This window comes from Squalius cephalus (assembly GCF_949319135.1).
Source record: "Squalius cephalus genome assembly, chromosome: 13".
In the NCBI taxonomy this organism is placed as follows: domain Eukaryota; kingdom Metazoa; phylum Chordata; class Actinopteri; order Cypriniformes; family Leuciscidae; genus Squalius; species Squalius cephalus.
Genome location: NC_137134.1, coordinates 10,752,988 through 10,770,634, shown reverse-complemented (window position 1 = coordinate 10,770,634; position 17,647 = coordinate 10,752,988). Strand labels below are relative to the sequence as shown.

The window sequence follows — 17,647 nt, the reverse complement described above, 5'->3', positions numbered from 1 at the left end:
AATAATCAAATGTGCTGCTAAACTATTATATGATATATATAATTATATAATATAAATTACTTTGCCGCACGGAAAGACAGTAACACGCAGAGACCTCCACCCGTTCTATCGGATACCACCTTTGGACCGATCCAGACGGGCTTACACTACAATGCCTGACAAAATGCATCAAAGTGGGTGAAATTAAGCATTCCTGTCCCTTCTATGATGACCAGGATGAAATTGTGGGTGCAAGCACTTGTGCTTGTCGGAGTTCTTTTGAGGTTGTGGTGTGAACAAGAAAGGGTTTGAGATCACTTCAATGCTGAAGAGGACCAAAAAAAAAAAACGGGTGCTCTTTTGAGTCCACTATATTATGAACACCAGAAGGACTGAGGACACTTTCCGGCTGGTTCCCTTTAAGTGAACTGGGTTTGGTTCTTTTAAAATTAACTATTTGTGAAACCACCCATAGAGAGTAACTTCTGACCTTTAATAGCAGCAATCTTGTTTTACTCAGTTGATGCTAGTCACACAGTTAAAGCAGCTATCTTCAATCAATTCATCATCTTTGCAATCATTTATAAGCTTTGTCTGTAAGTATTAGGTTTACAAGAAGCTTGTTCCCATCATATGTTTGGAATTGGTCAACAGGCAAACTGATACGATTATTAATGTACAGTCTTTTTAGAAACGTGTTCCTTTTTCTGTACTTTCCTCTGTTCCACTTGTATTTTAAGTGGTGGTGCTAATAAATCCATGCTTCAGTTCAACTTTCTTGCGGAAGGAGCTATCTGTCTGCCTAGTTGAAGAAGGGGAATTCTTTTACGAGGGCAGAATAGTGAAGCTGGCTAATCTAAAACACTTGATAATCTAAAACACTAATTGATAATCTATGCTAAAACATTTGTTTCTTTCACATGACTGTAGAGATACTCTGGCCACACTCTGTTTTTTTTTTGTTTTGTTTTTTGTCTATTTGTTCAAAACTCAACCATTGACCATTGATATATATATATATATATATATATATATTTATCTCTAATTCACTGGCAGAAAAGTTGACACTGAGAACAGCCCAGTTAACTAAAATGAATAAATGCTCTAGAAGTATTTTTTCATTGTTATTTCATGTTAACTAGTGAAGTTAACTTATGTTAAAAAATAGAACATAATTGTAAAGTGTTATCATGGTGTTTCGTGTCATGTTCACTTGGTTAAAGTTTAAACCTCTTGATGCATGTGTGTGTGATCGTGTTGTTCATCAAGTGACCAAACCAGTGGAACACTTCATTTGCACGAAACCATGCTTGTGTTAACCACAAAGAAGAAAACTGTGCAAAAGTTAGATGTTTTTAAACATGTGCAAAAATATAAAAAACAATTAATATGCGTGCCAAAAAAATATCTTTAGATTTATTGACATTTGTTTTCTTGACTTCAAGTTTTGTCAAATGTCTGTAAAACATCACTCATGTGATGTGTAATTTAATATCAAGAATAACTAAAATTGTTGCAGAGATAAAAAAGCTGCTTTAGCCCCCAGAAAGCTCATCATCCATGTGGTTTACAACTTTTACTTATAACAGAGAGAGAGAGAGAAAATATATTATTACTATATATTAGCAAGATCTCCACTTAAAACAGTACCAGCAAAAAGTGCAAAAAGTGTATCACATCACACATTGGCTGTAGACAGTAGTGCTCTGCTCCTGACTAGGCCTGGTGTTACTGGAGCACATGAAGAAATCAACTTCAGCACACTGAAAGAGGACCATATTATATATGAATGGACATATACAGTATGATAGACATAATGTACAGTCAGCTGGTCATACACATTTCAGATCATTTAATGAATATTGTGCAGCTTGAAGTTGCACTGTAAGAATCTCCAGGATAAATAAGATAACATATATTAATATTGAAGATCTTTCCTGTGGATTATTTGAGTTTTGAGCCGCAGATTTTCCAGTTGCATTAATAAAGCTCTTCACCATTCCTGAAACAGCACTGAATATGAATATCACTGAATTCACACAGTGTAACAGTCCAAGAGCTGATTTACAGAGAGTGTGTTTTACTGTGAAAAATGTGAGATTCAGACCAGGGGAATGAAAAAAGTGTCTAGAGAAATGTGTTTTTTTAAAGTTTTTTTAGTAACCGTTTACATAAAAAAAAAAAAACAATGCAGAAGTAGCGCAGTGGAATAGAAAAACAAGCAACCGGACAAAAACACGTTCTGTGTGAACCGGCTACATTTTGTAGATCTAGAGTTTGTCACCTTGTAGTTCAATGAGACTTTTACTGTAGTAAAACATGTACAAACCTATTAATGCAATGGTCAGAAGCACATTCAGCAGGACAGATATGATGATGGTCATATTTCTCCATGATATCTGGTGTTGTGGAGCGTCATCTGTCTGATTCCTGTGGACGGAGTCTGTAAAAGGTTTGTAGTTCAATCTTTATTCAGTTTCAGTCTTTAACAGAGCAATAAAACTATTATTAGATCTTCATACAGTATATTCAATCTGGAATCCATCATGTGGTTTATAAAGACATGAAATGATAAAATAACTCACCGCTGATGTAGATTTTGGTGCCGTTGTTGAATTTTAGTGGTTCACTAGTTTTCACACAATAATAAACTCCTAATTCATCAATGGTGATATTTTTGATGAACAGACGACTGTTAGTTTTCACTGAGTATTTGTGTTTAGAGGTGTGGTTTTCATATCTACCTCCTTCAAATGTTCTATCATAAGTGCGTAAGATCAACACTGGAGGATCCGGTAATTTCTGTTTGTACCAGTAAATCTCCTCTATATCAAGATCACAGGTTATATTCACATCAGATCCTAAAGTTACTGGTGTGTTTGTTAGACTCTCTGTGGCTTGATACAACATGAACAGATCTATGAGAGAAAGAAAAACACATTTATTAAGATATAAAATCAAAAGAAAACTGACTCAATCAAATGTGACGTGAGAAACTCACAGATCTTCAGCTGTATGATCTTCATTGTCTGATCCAGATGAATAATATCTGCTATATGTGATCATACACACATCTCGAACTGTGAGCGGAAACACAAACCTCGACCACACTGACGAGAGGGGAAGTCAGAGCTGGCCTTCTCTGAGAACATCATCATTCTTAGTTGTTTAAATCAACAAGTCATTAGAAGATACAGTGTGTGTAAATATGCCAGTGTGTTTTTTTTTGTAATCTACAAATGTTTATTTTGATTTGCTCCTTTTTTTTTTTTTTTTCAAAACACACAAACACACACACACACACACACACACACACAAATATATTGTGAGGTTTGCTTATATTGTTAATTGTCAGTCCTAGTCTTATGCTCATAAAAAAATGTAATCTTTGAAAAGAAACAGTGATTTTACTGATAATACACCTATACATAAAATACATTTACAACACAGTAAAATAAATGATGAACGCATGGTAAAGGTCTCTAAATAAGTTTTAACCTAAATTTAGCAAATAGACAAAATCCACATCCTAAGATTTAGTCCTTGTATGTGTTTTAAAGCACACTCAGTGAACAAACAAAGGTTCACAACACAACGGAAATGCAACTTGGTTTGATTTTGTACATTTATAGCCAATGTAGTCACTATAGTCAATGTTTTTGATTTATTGTCAGTAAATGTTTTTAAATCCTGGTTTTCTTGCTCAACACTGCTCTCTTGTGTTCAGGAGGCATTTCATTTGTGTTGTGACTTCATTTTTTAGTTTCAACAGAAATAAACAAATTACAAAAGCATAGAACAAAGCCAGCAGGAAACATGAAAACATTATTTCCGGTCACATATTTCTGATTGACATATTATGAAAATAAAAGTCTCACATGCATAATTGGGTATTATGTTTTTAATATTTACTTGCCCCTAAACAGCACATACATTACTGTATAAATCAATATCAAGCTCTCAGTCGCACTGTTGGTCTGAATATCAGCACATATGCATAATTATAACCATATTTATAAGCTTTATACTTTAACAAAGAGAAAAACATATTGTGTTACTTTATATTTTCATGTAACATATCAGTGTTTGTGTTGAGTCTTGAGGTTGTTTTAAATCCATGTCTTGAAGATTGTGTAGGTCTGTGTCTTGAAATAGTTTCAAGTCGTCTCTGTTTCTTGCATGAACAAACATCTTTAAGAGTCCTTAAAAGTGACAAAGTGAATTCAGATTTAACATTAAATTACTAGTTCAGACAAAAACATGATTTATTCACCAAGATTTCATGGTTTTCTTCTTTCTGTAACATAACAATTGTAGTCACTATAAAGAGCTGTAACTGCAAGAGCTGTTCAAATATTCTTTAATAAATGTAAAACAGCATACTGATAGAATTCAAGAGCACAATGTCCACATTTGGAGACATACACATATAATTTCACCAAAGAGCTCACCTATGATCACGATGATCAGAAGACCATTTATGAAAGCAGATATGAAGATAATAATCTGCCATTGTGTCTGATTCTTCTCAGTGTTCTTCACTGTATGATTCTGGATCTCTGGAGTCGGAGTTGGTACTGTGTAATCATTGAAGGGTTTTAATATTAATATTTAATATTGTTTTGTCTAACAATGATTAAGTGTTAAGCTTGATGATCACTGAATGTTCACTCACCAGTGATGTGTAGTCTGGTGCCGTCGCTGTATTTAGGAGGAGTGTCTGTGGTCACACAGTAATAATCTCCTAAATCATCAATAGTGGCATTATTTATGAACAGGCGATGTTTACTTTGCACTGAATATTTCTGCCTAAAAGCTTTACTGTAGTGAAAGAGAGCTGACGTTGTGGAAGAGAGTAATATGACAACCGGAGAATCTGGAAGTTTCTGTAAAAACCAATAAACCTCATTTACATCAAAATCACAGTTTATCGTCACATTTTGACCCAAATCTGTTAGTTGATCAGTTAAAGTCCTCGCAGCTTCACACCATATGAGCAGATCTGTGGAATAAACACAACAGACACATACTATGGATTATTATTATGTCATTAAACATTATAAATTATCTTATAAAGAACAATAAAATATTCATAAAGTACAATAAACTCACAGAGGTAAAGCTGCACAATCTTCATGATGTTAAAACACTTGTTTCTTTCACACGACTGTAGAGATGTAACTTTACCTCAGAGCTTTCAGATGAATAGAGTGATTAACCACAATCAAGAGGAAGTTAAAGGCAGGTTTGCTCTGGCCACACGTTTAGCGTTGTATTGTCTTATTTGTTCACAACTCAACCCTTCACCTATATATATATAATGTCTTGTCTTTAAAACAATGTATTTATCTCTAATTCACTGGCAGCAAAATGACCCAAGACACTGAGAACAGCACAATTTTCTTTTTTTTTCAAAGTCATACACACATATATTATGTTTTCTTCAACTGTAGTATCACTCTAACCCGTGATTATTAACTCATAAGTTTAGAGGAGGTTTTTAGTTTCTGTCTCTTGACAGAATTATCCACTAATTCACCATTAACAATATCCTCGAGGCAAGTGAGTACTCTATGTATTTTAATTCATCTGGATTGAATTTCTTTTTGCCTAGTACTTCTAGAAAATAATAGGAAGTGTGAAACTTATTTCTAACATTTGTTATACAATTTAGTAATCTTTGTTAATGTTAGTTAATAGAAATGCAGCTGTTCATTGTTAGTTCATGTTAGCTCAGGTTCATTAAATAATATTTACAGATACAGCTTGTGTTTTTAATAATGTATTTCAATAAATTTCAATAAAAATTCAATTAGCATGAACTACAATTAATAGCTGCTTTAAAAGTATTTATTTTATTATTGTTAGTTCATGATAACTAATGAGGTTAACTTTAATAAATGGAACATAATTGTAAAGTTTTAACATGGTGTTTCGTGTCACTTGGTTAAAGTTTAAACCACTTGATGCAGCAAGTGTGTGTGATCGTGTTGTTCATCAAGTGACCAAACCAGTGGAACACTTCATTTGCACGAAACCATGCTTGTGTTAACCACAAAAAAGAAAACTGTGCAAAAGTTAGATGTTTTTAAACATGTGCAAAAATATTAAAAACTATTAATATGCATGCCAAAAAGAAAATATCTTTAGATTTATTGACATTTGTTTTCTTGACATCAATCTTTATGTCAAATGTCTATAAAACATCACTCATGTTTCAGCCCCAAGAAAGCTCATCATCATGTGGTTTATAACTTTTACTGCTGAGCATGTCAGCGCACTTATAATAGAGAGAGAAAAAAACTATTGTATTACTATATAAGCAAGATCTCCACTTAAAACAGTAACAGCAAAAAGTGTTACTATCATACACACACTGATTATTTACATACAAAGCAGCAAATGGAAATTATATATGAAATTATATATTAAAATTCACACATATAAAACATAATAACAATACATTTTAGTAAAAAAAAAAAAAAGCATATATAGGCACACTTTGTATTCATAAAGTGTATCACATCACACATTGGCTGTAGTAGACAGTAGTGCTCTGCTCCTGACTAGGCCTGGTGTTACTGGAGCACATGAAGAAATCAACTTCAGCACACTGAAAGAGGACCATATTATATATGAATGGACATATACAGTATGATAGACATAATGTACAGTCAGCTGGTCATACACATTTCAGATCATTTAATGAATCTTGTGCAGCTTGAAGTTTCACTGTAAGAATCTCCAGGATAATAGAGGACAAAATAAGATAACATATATTAATATTGAAGATCTTACCTGTGGATTATTTGAGTTTTGAGCCGCAGATTTTCCAGTTGCATTAATAAAGCTCTTCACCATTCCTGAAACAGCACTGAATATGAATATCACTGAATTCACACAGTGTAACAGTCCAAGAGCTGATTCACAGAGAGTGTGTTTTACTGTGAAAAATGTGAGATTCAGACCAGGGGAATGAAAAAAGTGTCTAGAGAAATGTGTTTTTTTTAAAGTTTAACTTTTTTAGCCATTTTTAGAGCGCCATGTTTTGCACGAGACGCTGAAAAAGAAGACAGATGTGAGCGCAACAGTTAAACGCGTTTAGTGTGTGTTTACATAAAAAAACAATGCAAAAGCATAGCGCAGCGGATTAGAAAAACAAGTGACTGGACAAAAACACGTTCTGTGTGAACCGGCTACATTTTTCAGATCTAGACTTTGTCTTCTTGTAGTTCAATGAGACTTTTACTGTAGTAAAACAAGTACAAACCTATTAATGCAATGGTCAGAAGCACATTCAGCAGGACAGATATGATGATGGTCATATTTCTCCATGGTATCTGGTGTTGTGGAGCGTCATCTGTCTGATTCCTGTGGACGGAGTCTGTAAAAGGTTTGTAGTTCAATCTTTATTCAGTTTCGGTCTTTAACAGAACAATAAAACTATTATTAGATCTTCATACAGTATATTCAATCTGGAATCCATCATGTAGTTTATAAAGACATGAAATGATAAAATAACTCACCGCTGATGTAGATTTTGGTGCCGTTGCTGAATTTTAGTGGTTCACTAGTTTTCACACAATAATAAACTCCTAATTCATCAATGGTGATATTTTTGATGAACAGACGACTGTTAGTTTTCACTGAGTATTTGTGTATAAAGATGCTGTTTTCATAGTCACCTCCTTCTAATGTACTAAGTGCGTAAGATCAACACTGGAGGATCCGGTAATTTCTGTTTGTACCAGTAAATCTCCTTTATATCAAGATCACAGGTTATAATCACATCAGATCCTAAAGTTACTGGTGTGTTTGTTAGACTCTCTGTGGCTTGATACAACATGAACAGATCTATGAGAGAAAGAAAAACACATTTATTAAGATATAAAATCAAAAGAAAACTGACTCAATCAAATGTGACGTGAGAAACTCACAGATCTGCAGCTGTATGATCTTCATTGTCTGATCCAGATGAATAATATCTGCTATATGTGATCATACACACATCTCATTCTGTGAGCGGAAACACAAACCTCGACCACACAGACGAGAGGGGAAGTCAGAGCTGGCCTTCTCTGAGAACATCATCATTCTTAGTTGATCATCATGACATTCAACAATTCATTAGAAGATACAGTGTGTTAATATGCCAGTGTGTTTTATGTAAATATACAGATTTGCTCCTCAAAAAAACAAATAACTTTTATATAACCATATAAAATTGTATATATTTATTATTTGCTACCAGCACCAGGTGACATATCAGATTGAGCTTTGACTAAAATGCCATTGCAAAGACTCATGGTTAAAGAAAACATCTGATGATATCTTGATGAACAGATGAAACCAAATCAATAAATGTGCACGTCTGACTGGCTGTTTGTTCAGAAGTTTAGTGGCAAAACAAACACATGTGTGGAGTTTCCACATTGAATTATTAGAAAAATAATGCACACCCGGGCTGGTAATGCAGTCACGATGCGAAGGGTGTGCATTATTTTTCTAATAACTCAACGGCCCGGAGTCAATTATTCCGCTTATACTACAGTTACCACACCTCGAAACATTGTTCAGATGATGTATTTCAAGACGTTTGTCAAGTTTTTGTCATTAAAACGCTCTTGTATGTAGGACTAATTTCTTACGCATCTAATCCCATGCCTCCGTTACTAATTCCAAAACGTCATTTTAGAGTTAATAACAGAGGTTTGAGCCACCGATAGCAGACTAATGCTGGTTAATGACTAGCTGAAACATACTAAGACTGACTGTTTCCATCGACTGCAGCATATTTTAAACACCGACTGTGTGTAAATAATGTTCTGTTACGCTGAGAATAAGAGTTTCTGTGTTGGAGTTTTGGGGGTCACCTGTGGATTGTAGCGGATTGAATTGTAGACCACCTCCTAGTGCTCCAATAATAGGATATTCCAGAAACTTAAAAAAAGCTAAACGTTATTGTAATATGAAATATTTGTACTGAAAATTTTATATAACATAATTTAAATAATTAATGTACTTTTCCAACAAATGTGACAAGTCCAAAAAAGTACATACTGTCATATTAAGAACATTTATATCAGGAATATTGTAAATAAAAAAATAAAAAAATTGGCTGCCAAAAATATAAATATTGGGAGTTGTCATTGCAGGTATGGTTTAAAGACACTACAAGAAAATATGTATTTGTTATTAAATTTGTTCAATATTAAAATAGTTCAACATAAACCTATTTTAGTTAATAACTACTTTGATGTTTAACATTACAATTCCAGGAGTCTTTACAGTGGAACTTACATTTCAGATAAAGACTTTCAATATGTTCTCATGAACCGCTAGAATCTGAGTTTTCATAGTCAGCTCTGGATGTGTTAATTGAGGTTATAAAATATAAACACATGTTCAGTTTTCAGCCAAGCTGATTTGTGTGTAAAATCTCGAATGAAATAAAGAACATCACTTTTGTTTGCATTTACAGAGATGTTGACTGATTAAACATAGGCCTATCCTCCTGAGATTCAGACATATCTGACCTCTATAGAGTATGAATAAACATTTTTATATCTATCTGAGATCACAATTGTTACATTTTGTAAGCGAATCCGCCATGGCACGAGTGCAACTGGCTTTTAAAGGGAATGGGAGATGAGACTCTGATTGGTTTATTTCACATTATCCCAAAACACACATTACTCATTAAGAGAATAGGGACAACCCTTTTAGACCATGCGCCGGGTGCACCGACCATTTTTCCCGTCGCTAAACTAGAAAAGTGGATTTGGACACGCCCTAAGTGAACTTGCCCCGTGCGCTTTAGACCATGTGCTTAGAACAATAAAATAGGGCCAAAAACCCAAAATGTTATATTTTATTCATTTTATTTATTTTTGGTATATTGTTCAGTACTATATTGAGAGCACTTCTTGTTAAACTGTTTACTTTTGTGAGGAAGAAAATACTTCAAGTAGGCTGCAGTATGTCTACCAGTTGTGAAGTTGTGTGACAGTTTTATCATTTTTATTTGCACTACAAAGAGTGTATTTATATATATTTTTTATTATATATTAATTTTTGGTACATTTCTTAAGAAGCACAATTTATTTTTAGACTTATTTGTTGGCCAGTTGTGGTCTGTGCAATATATATATACATTTCTAAACCATCTATTGTGGTTTTTTTTCCACTTTAGTAATGATTATATTAACAATATATATATTAAATTTAATAGGTCTCTCTCTCACACATTGTCCCACAGCAACATTAAAATAGTCTAGATTACTGTAGGCTACAATATTATATAATAATAATAATAATTTATTCTATTTAGTTACCGTTTCATTCAACATATTTAATATTGGGGGCATTCAAGTTATTTGACATAATTGAACATTTAAAATAAAAAATAAAAACTCAATAGTTACTTTCCCAGATAATTAGTTACTTTTATAATGATGTAATTTAGGCCCTGTTTACACGAGAACGCTCCCGGGTGAAAACGTAAAAATATTTTATCAGATGTGCCTTTCGTTTAGACGGCGATGGCGTTTTGGGGGCTTAAAAACGCAAAAAAGTGAAACCTCCAGAGTGGAAATCTTAAAAACGCTCCACCATCGCGTTTCCGTCTAAACGGTAAAAACGCAAAAGTCTGCTAGACAGTGAAGGCACCGATCAGTGCTTCACATTGCCACCTAGCCGCCTGGAGTGCATACTACATTGAATTTCACACACTTTTGCGTCACCGTATGCACGCAGATTTCCCCCCCATAACGCTCGTCTAAACGCAGAATAAAAAGTGATCACTTTTGCGTTTTCTCTTCAGATCGTTTCCGTGTAAACGTAGCCTTAGTTACTAACTCAGTCACTATTTGTGAGAAGTAACTGGTAACTTTAACTAATTACTTTTTTAAAGTAACATGCCCAACACTGCATATAGTTAACCCTGGACGCACTTTTGCGGTAACAATAGATACAACTTAAACTAAGTTAATAATTTCAGACTAAGTCAGAATAAATCCAAATGTAACAATTTATTATTAGTCAGGTAAATGTGTCATGCTAATTACATCAAGTAACAATAACATCAAATGCTCAGAGATAAAGAGTAAAAGATGCATACCTGACATTAGATAAAATACATAATGCTGAGCATCCAATTACGGACTGATCTGATTACAATATCACACTGAGCCTCTTGCAACATCTCTTTAAATAATCAGCCCAAGACAGAAACCTCTTTCAAATGGTAACATGTGCTAACAATGGGAATTTGCTTTAATCACAGTTTTTTCGAGTTTACACCTTTTGAGGGCAGGATTTCATTTGCATGAAAGACCCACCCTCCTCTGTAAGGAAGATATCTCTAAACTCCTAAAAGCTTTATTAGCTTTTGGTTTGCTTCTGTGGGGATGAGACCGTTGTACCAGTCGCACTGAGATATTTTCAAATGATACCAAACATGTACAGGTGAAACTCGAAAGATTTGAATATCGTGCAAAAGTTATAATTTTGATGATAATGGCTTACAGCTTTACAGCTTTAGGTTATGAAAACCCCAAATTCAAAATCTCAGAAAATTAGAATATTACATGAAATCAATAAAAAAAAAAGGATTTTAAATACAGAAATGTCAGCCCTCTGAAAAGTATAATCATGCATATGTATTATACTAAATATATTAGTTTCACCTTTTAATTTGAATTACTGAAATACACGAACTTTTGAACGATATTCAAATTTTTCGAGTTTCACCTGTATAGTGTTGTATGATAATTGTTCACATTAAACCATATAGATCTTTGGGTGGATTTCAGGTTATCCTGCATGAGGAGAGAAGGGATGGGTGATGAGGAGACTGTAAGGGTGAGGTGTGAACTGCTCGTGTGTTTCGTCTTTGATGGCGTTATTACTTAATGCAAGAGAGTGTTCAAATGTTAATTCTCAGGAGAGTCCTTTGTTTCTTCGAGGAGTCGTCGTTTCTTCCGTCCGTTCTGGCTTACAAAACTTAGCTCAATGCTGTCACTAGAGATGACAGCAGGCTCCATGGAGAAGTAAATCCCAGTAAATTCACGTACTTTGTCTAAAATGAAACGGTCACAACAGAAAGAACAATTATTTTGAATGTCATGAATGCTGTCATGAAATGATTTTTGTAATCATCGCAGTCAGTGGTTAATAGTGTTTATTCATAGCACCATTTAATGTTGCCAGCTGGGGGTTAAACTCAGCAAGTTTGGTTGTCATCACAGAACAGACCTGAAACAGCAAATAGTTTATATTGACATGGAATGAGACTCTTGGTTTCTGTTGTGAACAGTGAATGTTCAGTGATTGTCTTACCCGTTTGCCAAGAACGCTGTGGAAAACTGAATTAAACCCGGAAATTACAGCAGACACCCATCTGTAAATACAGTATTTTAAAGTGTTAGTTCTCATGAGCTGTAAGCTAATTTGTATAAAATTATATGACATAGCCTCTGGGAACATAATCCAGAGTAAATGGGTCTCCTTTTAAATGTTATGTGATATTTGCAGAGCATACAACCCAATGGATAAACATATATTTTATTATTGAACATACTAATCCGGATTTAGCTAGTTATTAGCCAGCTGCTATTTGTGATGTGGTGAGCTGAACAACATTACCTGAGAGGGTCGGTTCTGAAAGGTCCAATTTCTGTTTTACAGTTTTTTATGTTGAGTGTTAGGTGGCCAGTTTTAACTTCGACTGCAACAGTGGCAGTAATGGTCAGTGTATCCACATCCACCTTAAACGGATCACTGCTTCCTCTGTGGAAAAGCATTCAGGGCATTATTTCCTCTTCAGAAGCCTCATTTAACTCACTGTGTGTTACTGTAACTTGTTGAGGCTGCTCTGAACAGGCACTGTTGTTGGCTCCAGATACTTTGAAAAGACATATTCACATTAAAGCCACTTTTTTTAGTTGATGTATCCCTGACGTAACCAAAATGACAAGGCAGTTATTAAAAAAAGGGGTATTAAAAAATATTAAATTGGAAGTGCTGATACCCTGAAAATAACATGAGGCAGACATTCAAAAAAGTTTGCACATTAACCAATTTTTTTTTTTCCATCTGTTTAATTAAGCAAACAAATGTTTTTGTTTTTTTTTGTCTGTTTATTGTGTGTTTTTTATAGAAGCTTGTTTCCGCCACAGAAAAAAAAAAAAAAAAATAATAATTGCGACTTTTTATCTCAAATAAAATAAAGTAAATGAAATAAAATCGCAATTGCGAAATATGAAGTCAGAATTGTGAGATATAAAGTCGCAATTCTGAGAAATAAAGTCGCAATTGCGAGATATAAAGTCGCAATTCAGAGAAATAAAGTCGCAATTGCGCGATATAAAGTCGCAATTCTGAGAAATAAAGTCGCAATTGGGAGATATGAAGTCAGAATTGCATGAAATAAAGTCGCAATTGCGTGTTATAAAGTCAGAATTGTGAGATATAAACTATTCTGAGGTAAAAAAAAAAAAAGTCCATCTTTTTTTCCTTAGAATTGGACTTTATTATATCTCACAATTCTGAGAAAAAATGTCAGAATTGCGAGATATAAACTCGCAATTGCGTGTTATAAAGTCAGAATTGCGTGATATAAAGTCGCAATTGTGATATATAAAGTCAGAATTGTGAGATATAAATTCAGAGTCGCAATTGCGTGTTATAAAGTCAGAATTGCGTGATATAAAGTCGTTCTGACTTTATATATCGCAATTGCGACTTTATTTCACGCAATTCTGAATTTATATCTCGCAATTCTGACTTTATAACACAAAATTGCGACTTTATTTCACGCAATTCTGACTTTATTTCTCGCAATTCTGAGAAATAAAGTCAGAATTGCGAGATGTAAACTCGCAATTGTGAGATAAAAAGTCGCAATTATTATATATTTTTTTTTTTTTTCTGTGGCGGAAACAAGCTTCCATAGTTTTTATTAAAAATAGTTTGTTACTACTATTCTTTTTTCTAATGATTTCTTTGATGAAAATTTGTGATATGAACATTGTACTAACCCTTTTACCAGGTTTCCAGTCACTTGAATTCCGGCACTCTTAATTTTTATAGTGACTCCAGTATTTGGAACAAATGCCTGCACCGATTGAAGTCTATCTATACGAATCTTCACTCTGTCAAGAAAATATGCACATTTTAATATAACATATACATTTATATAAAATTCTATGAAGTAATATAAAATATAAATTTTATTTAGTAGGAGGATATTGTAGGAACACTGTCTTACCCTGTAGCTGTATGCTTGGTCACTTCAAAGTCTGGAATATCCATGTTTTGGATATGCAGTTCGAACTTCTCAACAGCCTTACCTGCAACTGTCAAAACAAACAAACTTTTGTACTTAAAGATGAGGGTTTTGCAACACTATCCATGGCAACACTGAATTAATAAGGATTGAAGATTTTATGAAAAAAAAAAAAAAAAAACATGCTCTTTTCCTACTAAATGATGTGTCAGCATCTTATTTACACCGAGAGGACATACCAAACAACTGATTTAACAATCTGTCAACCTTAGATATTCTTAGACCTCTCATGGCATGACCGCGGTTGAAATGACCAATCATTATAACCATTAAAATAGAGGAGAAGAATCAAGCATAACAAAAAATTAAAAATCAATTAAAAATTGCTTATATCCATAGCTAATAATACAGTTCCAAGAACGTCTTCAAACTCAAAATGCAGACAGCTTCCATGGTTTGATGACAAATGCAAAGAAGCTGCTAAAGTGTAGAAAAAAAACTTAAAGACTCTTCTTCAGAAATCAAATTACTATTAAAAAAAAAGGTAGATCACAAGCAACGAGAACAATTAATAAAGCAAAAAGGGAGCTGAAGAAAATTAAAGAAGAAACAATCAGCCGTTGTAAACTGCATTCCTGCCTTTCAAATCTTTCTGAAAAACAAAGGAAATGGATAACTTTTTTAATATGGAAGCATATACAGTAATCAGCCTTTCTCCATGAAACACGAGCCATCAAAAGATCCCATAGCTGTTAGAAAAAGTCAGCTATAAGCTTTTTAAAGAATCTTAATAAATGTTCTTAAAATGTTTACCTCTATCTGGATATTGGGAATATTTCACTAATTTGGCAGGAAGCAGAAATTATACCTGGCTATTCCAAAGCCAGAGAAAGATCATAATGATCCCAAAAAAGATTTCCCTAGCCTTTACGCTGTGTTGAAAACCCCGTGAAACATTTGATGTGCTAGCTAGTTGAGATGCGCGGATGGGCTATTATTTCATCCGCAACCGCATCACAAAACTCATCATCCGTCCGACATCCATCCGCACCAACGTTTTTGACCAATTTTCAAAACCGCACCCGCCCACCATCCGCTGATTGGGAGATGCAAGGCGCTGCTGATGACAGCCGCGAGACTAGAAAGCTCTTACTTCAGAATATCAGCAGTGAACTCCGTCTCCGTCTCCGATCGGCGCACAGGGACAAAAAATAAATAAATTATTTAAATAAATAAATAAATAAATAGCCTAAATTAAACGTGTTTCGGCAAAACTGACCTTATCTGATAGGCTACTGTACATTATTTTCATTGTAGCCTAATAGAAAACGCATTTTGGCACATCATTTAGGCTTTTTCGTTGGTGCGCCATCAGCTAGGCTTATGCCTACAAAAGACAGATGAAATCTAATATTAATAATTGATCCATGTCGGTATACACAGCCTAATATTTTACACTTATAATGAAAAAATAGCCTATACAATCAAGATAGCCTATTTACTTTTTAATTATTAAATCCAGGACATGGTTAGTTAATGAAACATGGATTAAAATTAAGAAACAATTAATACCAAACGAAATTCGCTTTAAAGAAGGGCTTTGTGCTTTCTGTTTGAGGTCTCTGTGAAAGTTTGAATGTCTTTTAGTGCCGCTCTTTCAGAGCGGTCGCGTCGAGAACTGTCACGTAACATTGTTTTTTCCTCATAAATGCAAACAGGGAAAATAAATGACAAAAGACTTTTTAAAAAAGACAAACCATCAATTTTTGGAAAAAATGTATGGATTTATAGCGTTTTGGTAAAAAATAAAAATAACCTTCTATTTCCTTTGTTTTTAATTCTCCTTTTTTGAGTTTGTCACGTACCTCCTTCGCCGGTGTTACCATCTGATAATAACAAGCAGTCTGCATAGACTCTGCAGGCGAGAAAATTTGACTATATCAAAGTGTGCTTTGCAAAAAATTCCAAAAGCGATTTTTTTTTGGATGTAGGTATAGTCAGATAACAATATCTAACAATGTATACATATATTTTGGATTTGATTGGTTCAACCGCCCGCCACCCGCCCGAATTTAATTAAAATATTATTTTTCATCACGTCATCCGCCCGATCCGCGGTTTATCCGCGGAGTCCGCGGCTATAACCGCCAACCGCGCATCTCTACTAGCTAGGTCAAAAATGAACAGCCTTTTAAAATTGCCTGTAGGCTAATCACTCATTATGTCATATTATAATAAGATATTTTTTATCTCTCCCATTCATTTTCAATGGGTGGTCTAGTGTGATAAATTGTACAGAATATTTTAAAAGTTTATTCAGTATTGCCAAAATTCCCCCCCAAATGATTTAGGTGCATAAGCTCAGATACAGGATGCAAAAATAAATACAAAACCTGTGCTAAATGAAAGAAAACAAGTTGACAAAGGTCAATATTAAATCCAATATTTGATAATAATATGTTACAGTCACGTTCAGTTTATTTTAGGTTCTTGGACTTTGTATTTTGTTTACATTCATCATAGATGTTCCTTGTTGTAGTTTCCCACCACTGATCAGTCAACATGGACACCACTAACACTAATCATCAAAGCTTTTCATCTTTTAGTTAATCATCACTGTGTATTTAACTTTCTGCTTTTGTTCTGTTCCTTGTCCGGTATTGTTTGTGCATAGCACACTGTCTCACACGCTACTGTCACAGTCACCAGCTGGTGTGCCCATGTTGACCACTAGAGAGCACTCCTTCTCTGACCTTTGCCACTCAGCCATGAACTTCAGTCCCCATAATCCTTTGCCCAGACTCATCATGAATTATTGCAATCACCTGTTTGTCATTACATTGTCCGTCTACTTACACCATGTTCTCTCTGTCATTTTTCATCAATTGTAGTTGTCAGACTGCAGCTGTGTCCCAAAGTGAAGGCTGCGTCCTTCGAAGGACCCACCCAGTCTTCCCAGCATTCGAAGGACGCTCCGAGTCTAGCCTGCGTAGGGTTTGTAATTGCCACCAGGTGTTCCCCATTATGCTGTCACCTAGCAATGCTGCGACAGGAGAGCTGCCATCCTACGTGGCATTTATTAAAAAAATATGGAGCAAGATTTCATCATTTTACTTTTTTTATTTTATGTTTTACTGGAGGAGATGGTGCCGCCGGGTGATGTATCTCCGGCTTTGTCAAGACCGTGGCCAGGTAAAGTAAACTGGTTTGCTGCATCCCTATTCAGAAGCTGCATCCTTAATTGTTGGAGTACAGAAGTACTGGGTGTACTTGAAAATACAAAATAAACATAAAGCTGTTCAAATGTTTAGTTATAGGCTACCTTACGAAGATGCGATTTATTCTCTTGATCATGGTGATGTTATTCAGGCATGTTTCCAG

The 17,647-nt window shown here is 34.5% G+C and overlaps 1 protein-coding gene and 2 long non-coding RNA genes across 3 annotated transcripts; all 3 read right to left on the bottom strand.

Moving 5' to 3' along the window:
- Positions 1–1,917: 1,917 nt before the first annotated feature.
- Positions 1,918–2,618, bottom strand: LOC307169351. Its single transcript, XR_013823100.1, has 3 exons — positions 2,565–2,618; positions 2,309–2,422; positions 1,918–1,981 (listed from the first exon to the last, which is right to left on the bottom strand). It is a non-coding gene; the product is annotated as an uncharacterized lncRNA (long non-coding RNA).
- A 3,485-nt stretch (positions 2,619–6,103) lies between these two features.
- On the bottom strand, positions 6,104–7,766 carry LOC307170340. Its single transcript, XR_013823349.1, has 4 exons — positions 7,506–7,766; positions 7,250–7,363; positions 6,778–6,842; positions 6,104–6,592 (listed from the first exon to the last, which is right to left on the bottom strand). It is a non-coding gene; the product is annotated as an uncharacterized lncRNA (long non-coding RNA).
- A 3,937-nt stretch (positions 7,767–11,703) lies between these two features.
- LOC307169580 (bactericidal permeability-increasing protein-like) lies at positions 11,704–17,072 on the bottom strand (the record flags this gene model as incomplete). Its single annotated transcript, XM_079890314.1, has 7 exons — positions 11,704–12,058; positions 12,174–12,234; positions 12,319–12,379; positions 12,625–12,768; positions 14,019–14,132; positions 14,249–14,336; positions 16,973–17,072. The coding sequence occupies 7 exons, from the start codon at positions 17,070–17,072 to the stop codon at positions 11,913–11,915; spliced, it is 714 nt and encodes a 237-aa protein (XP_079746440.1). The 3' UTR covers positions 11,704–11,912.
- Positions 17,073–17,647: the final 575 nt, after the last annotated feature.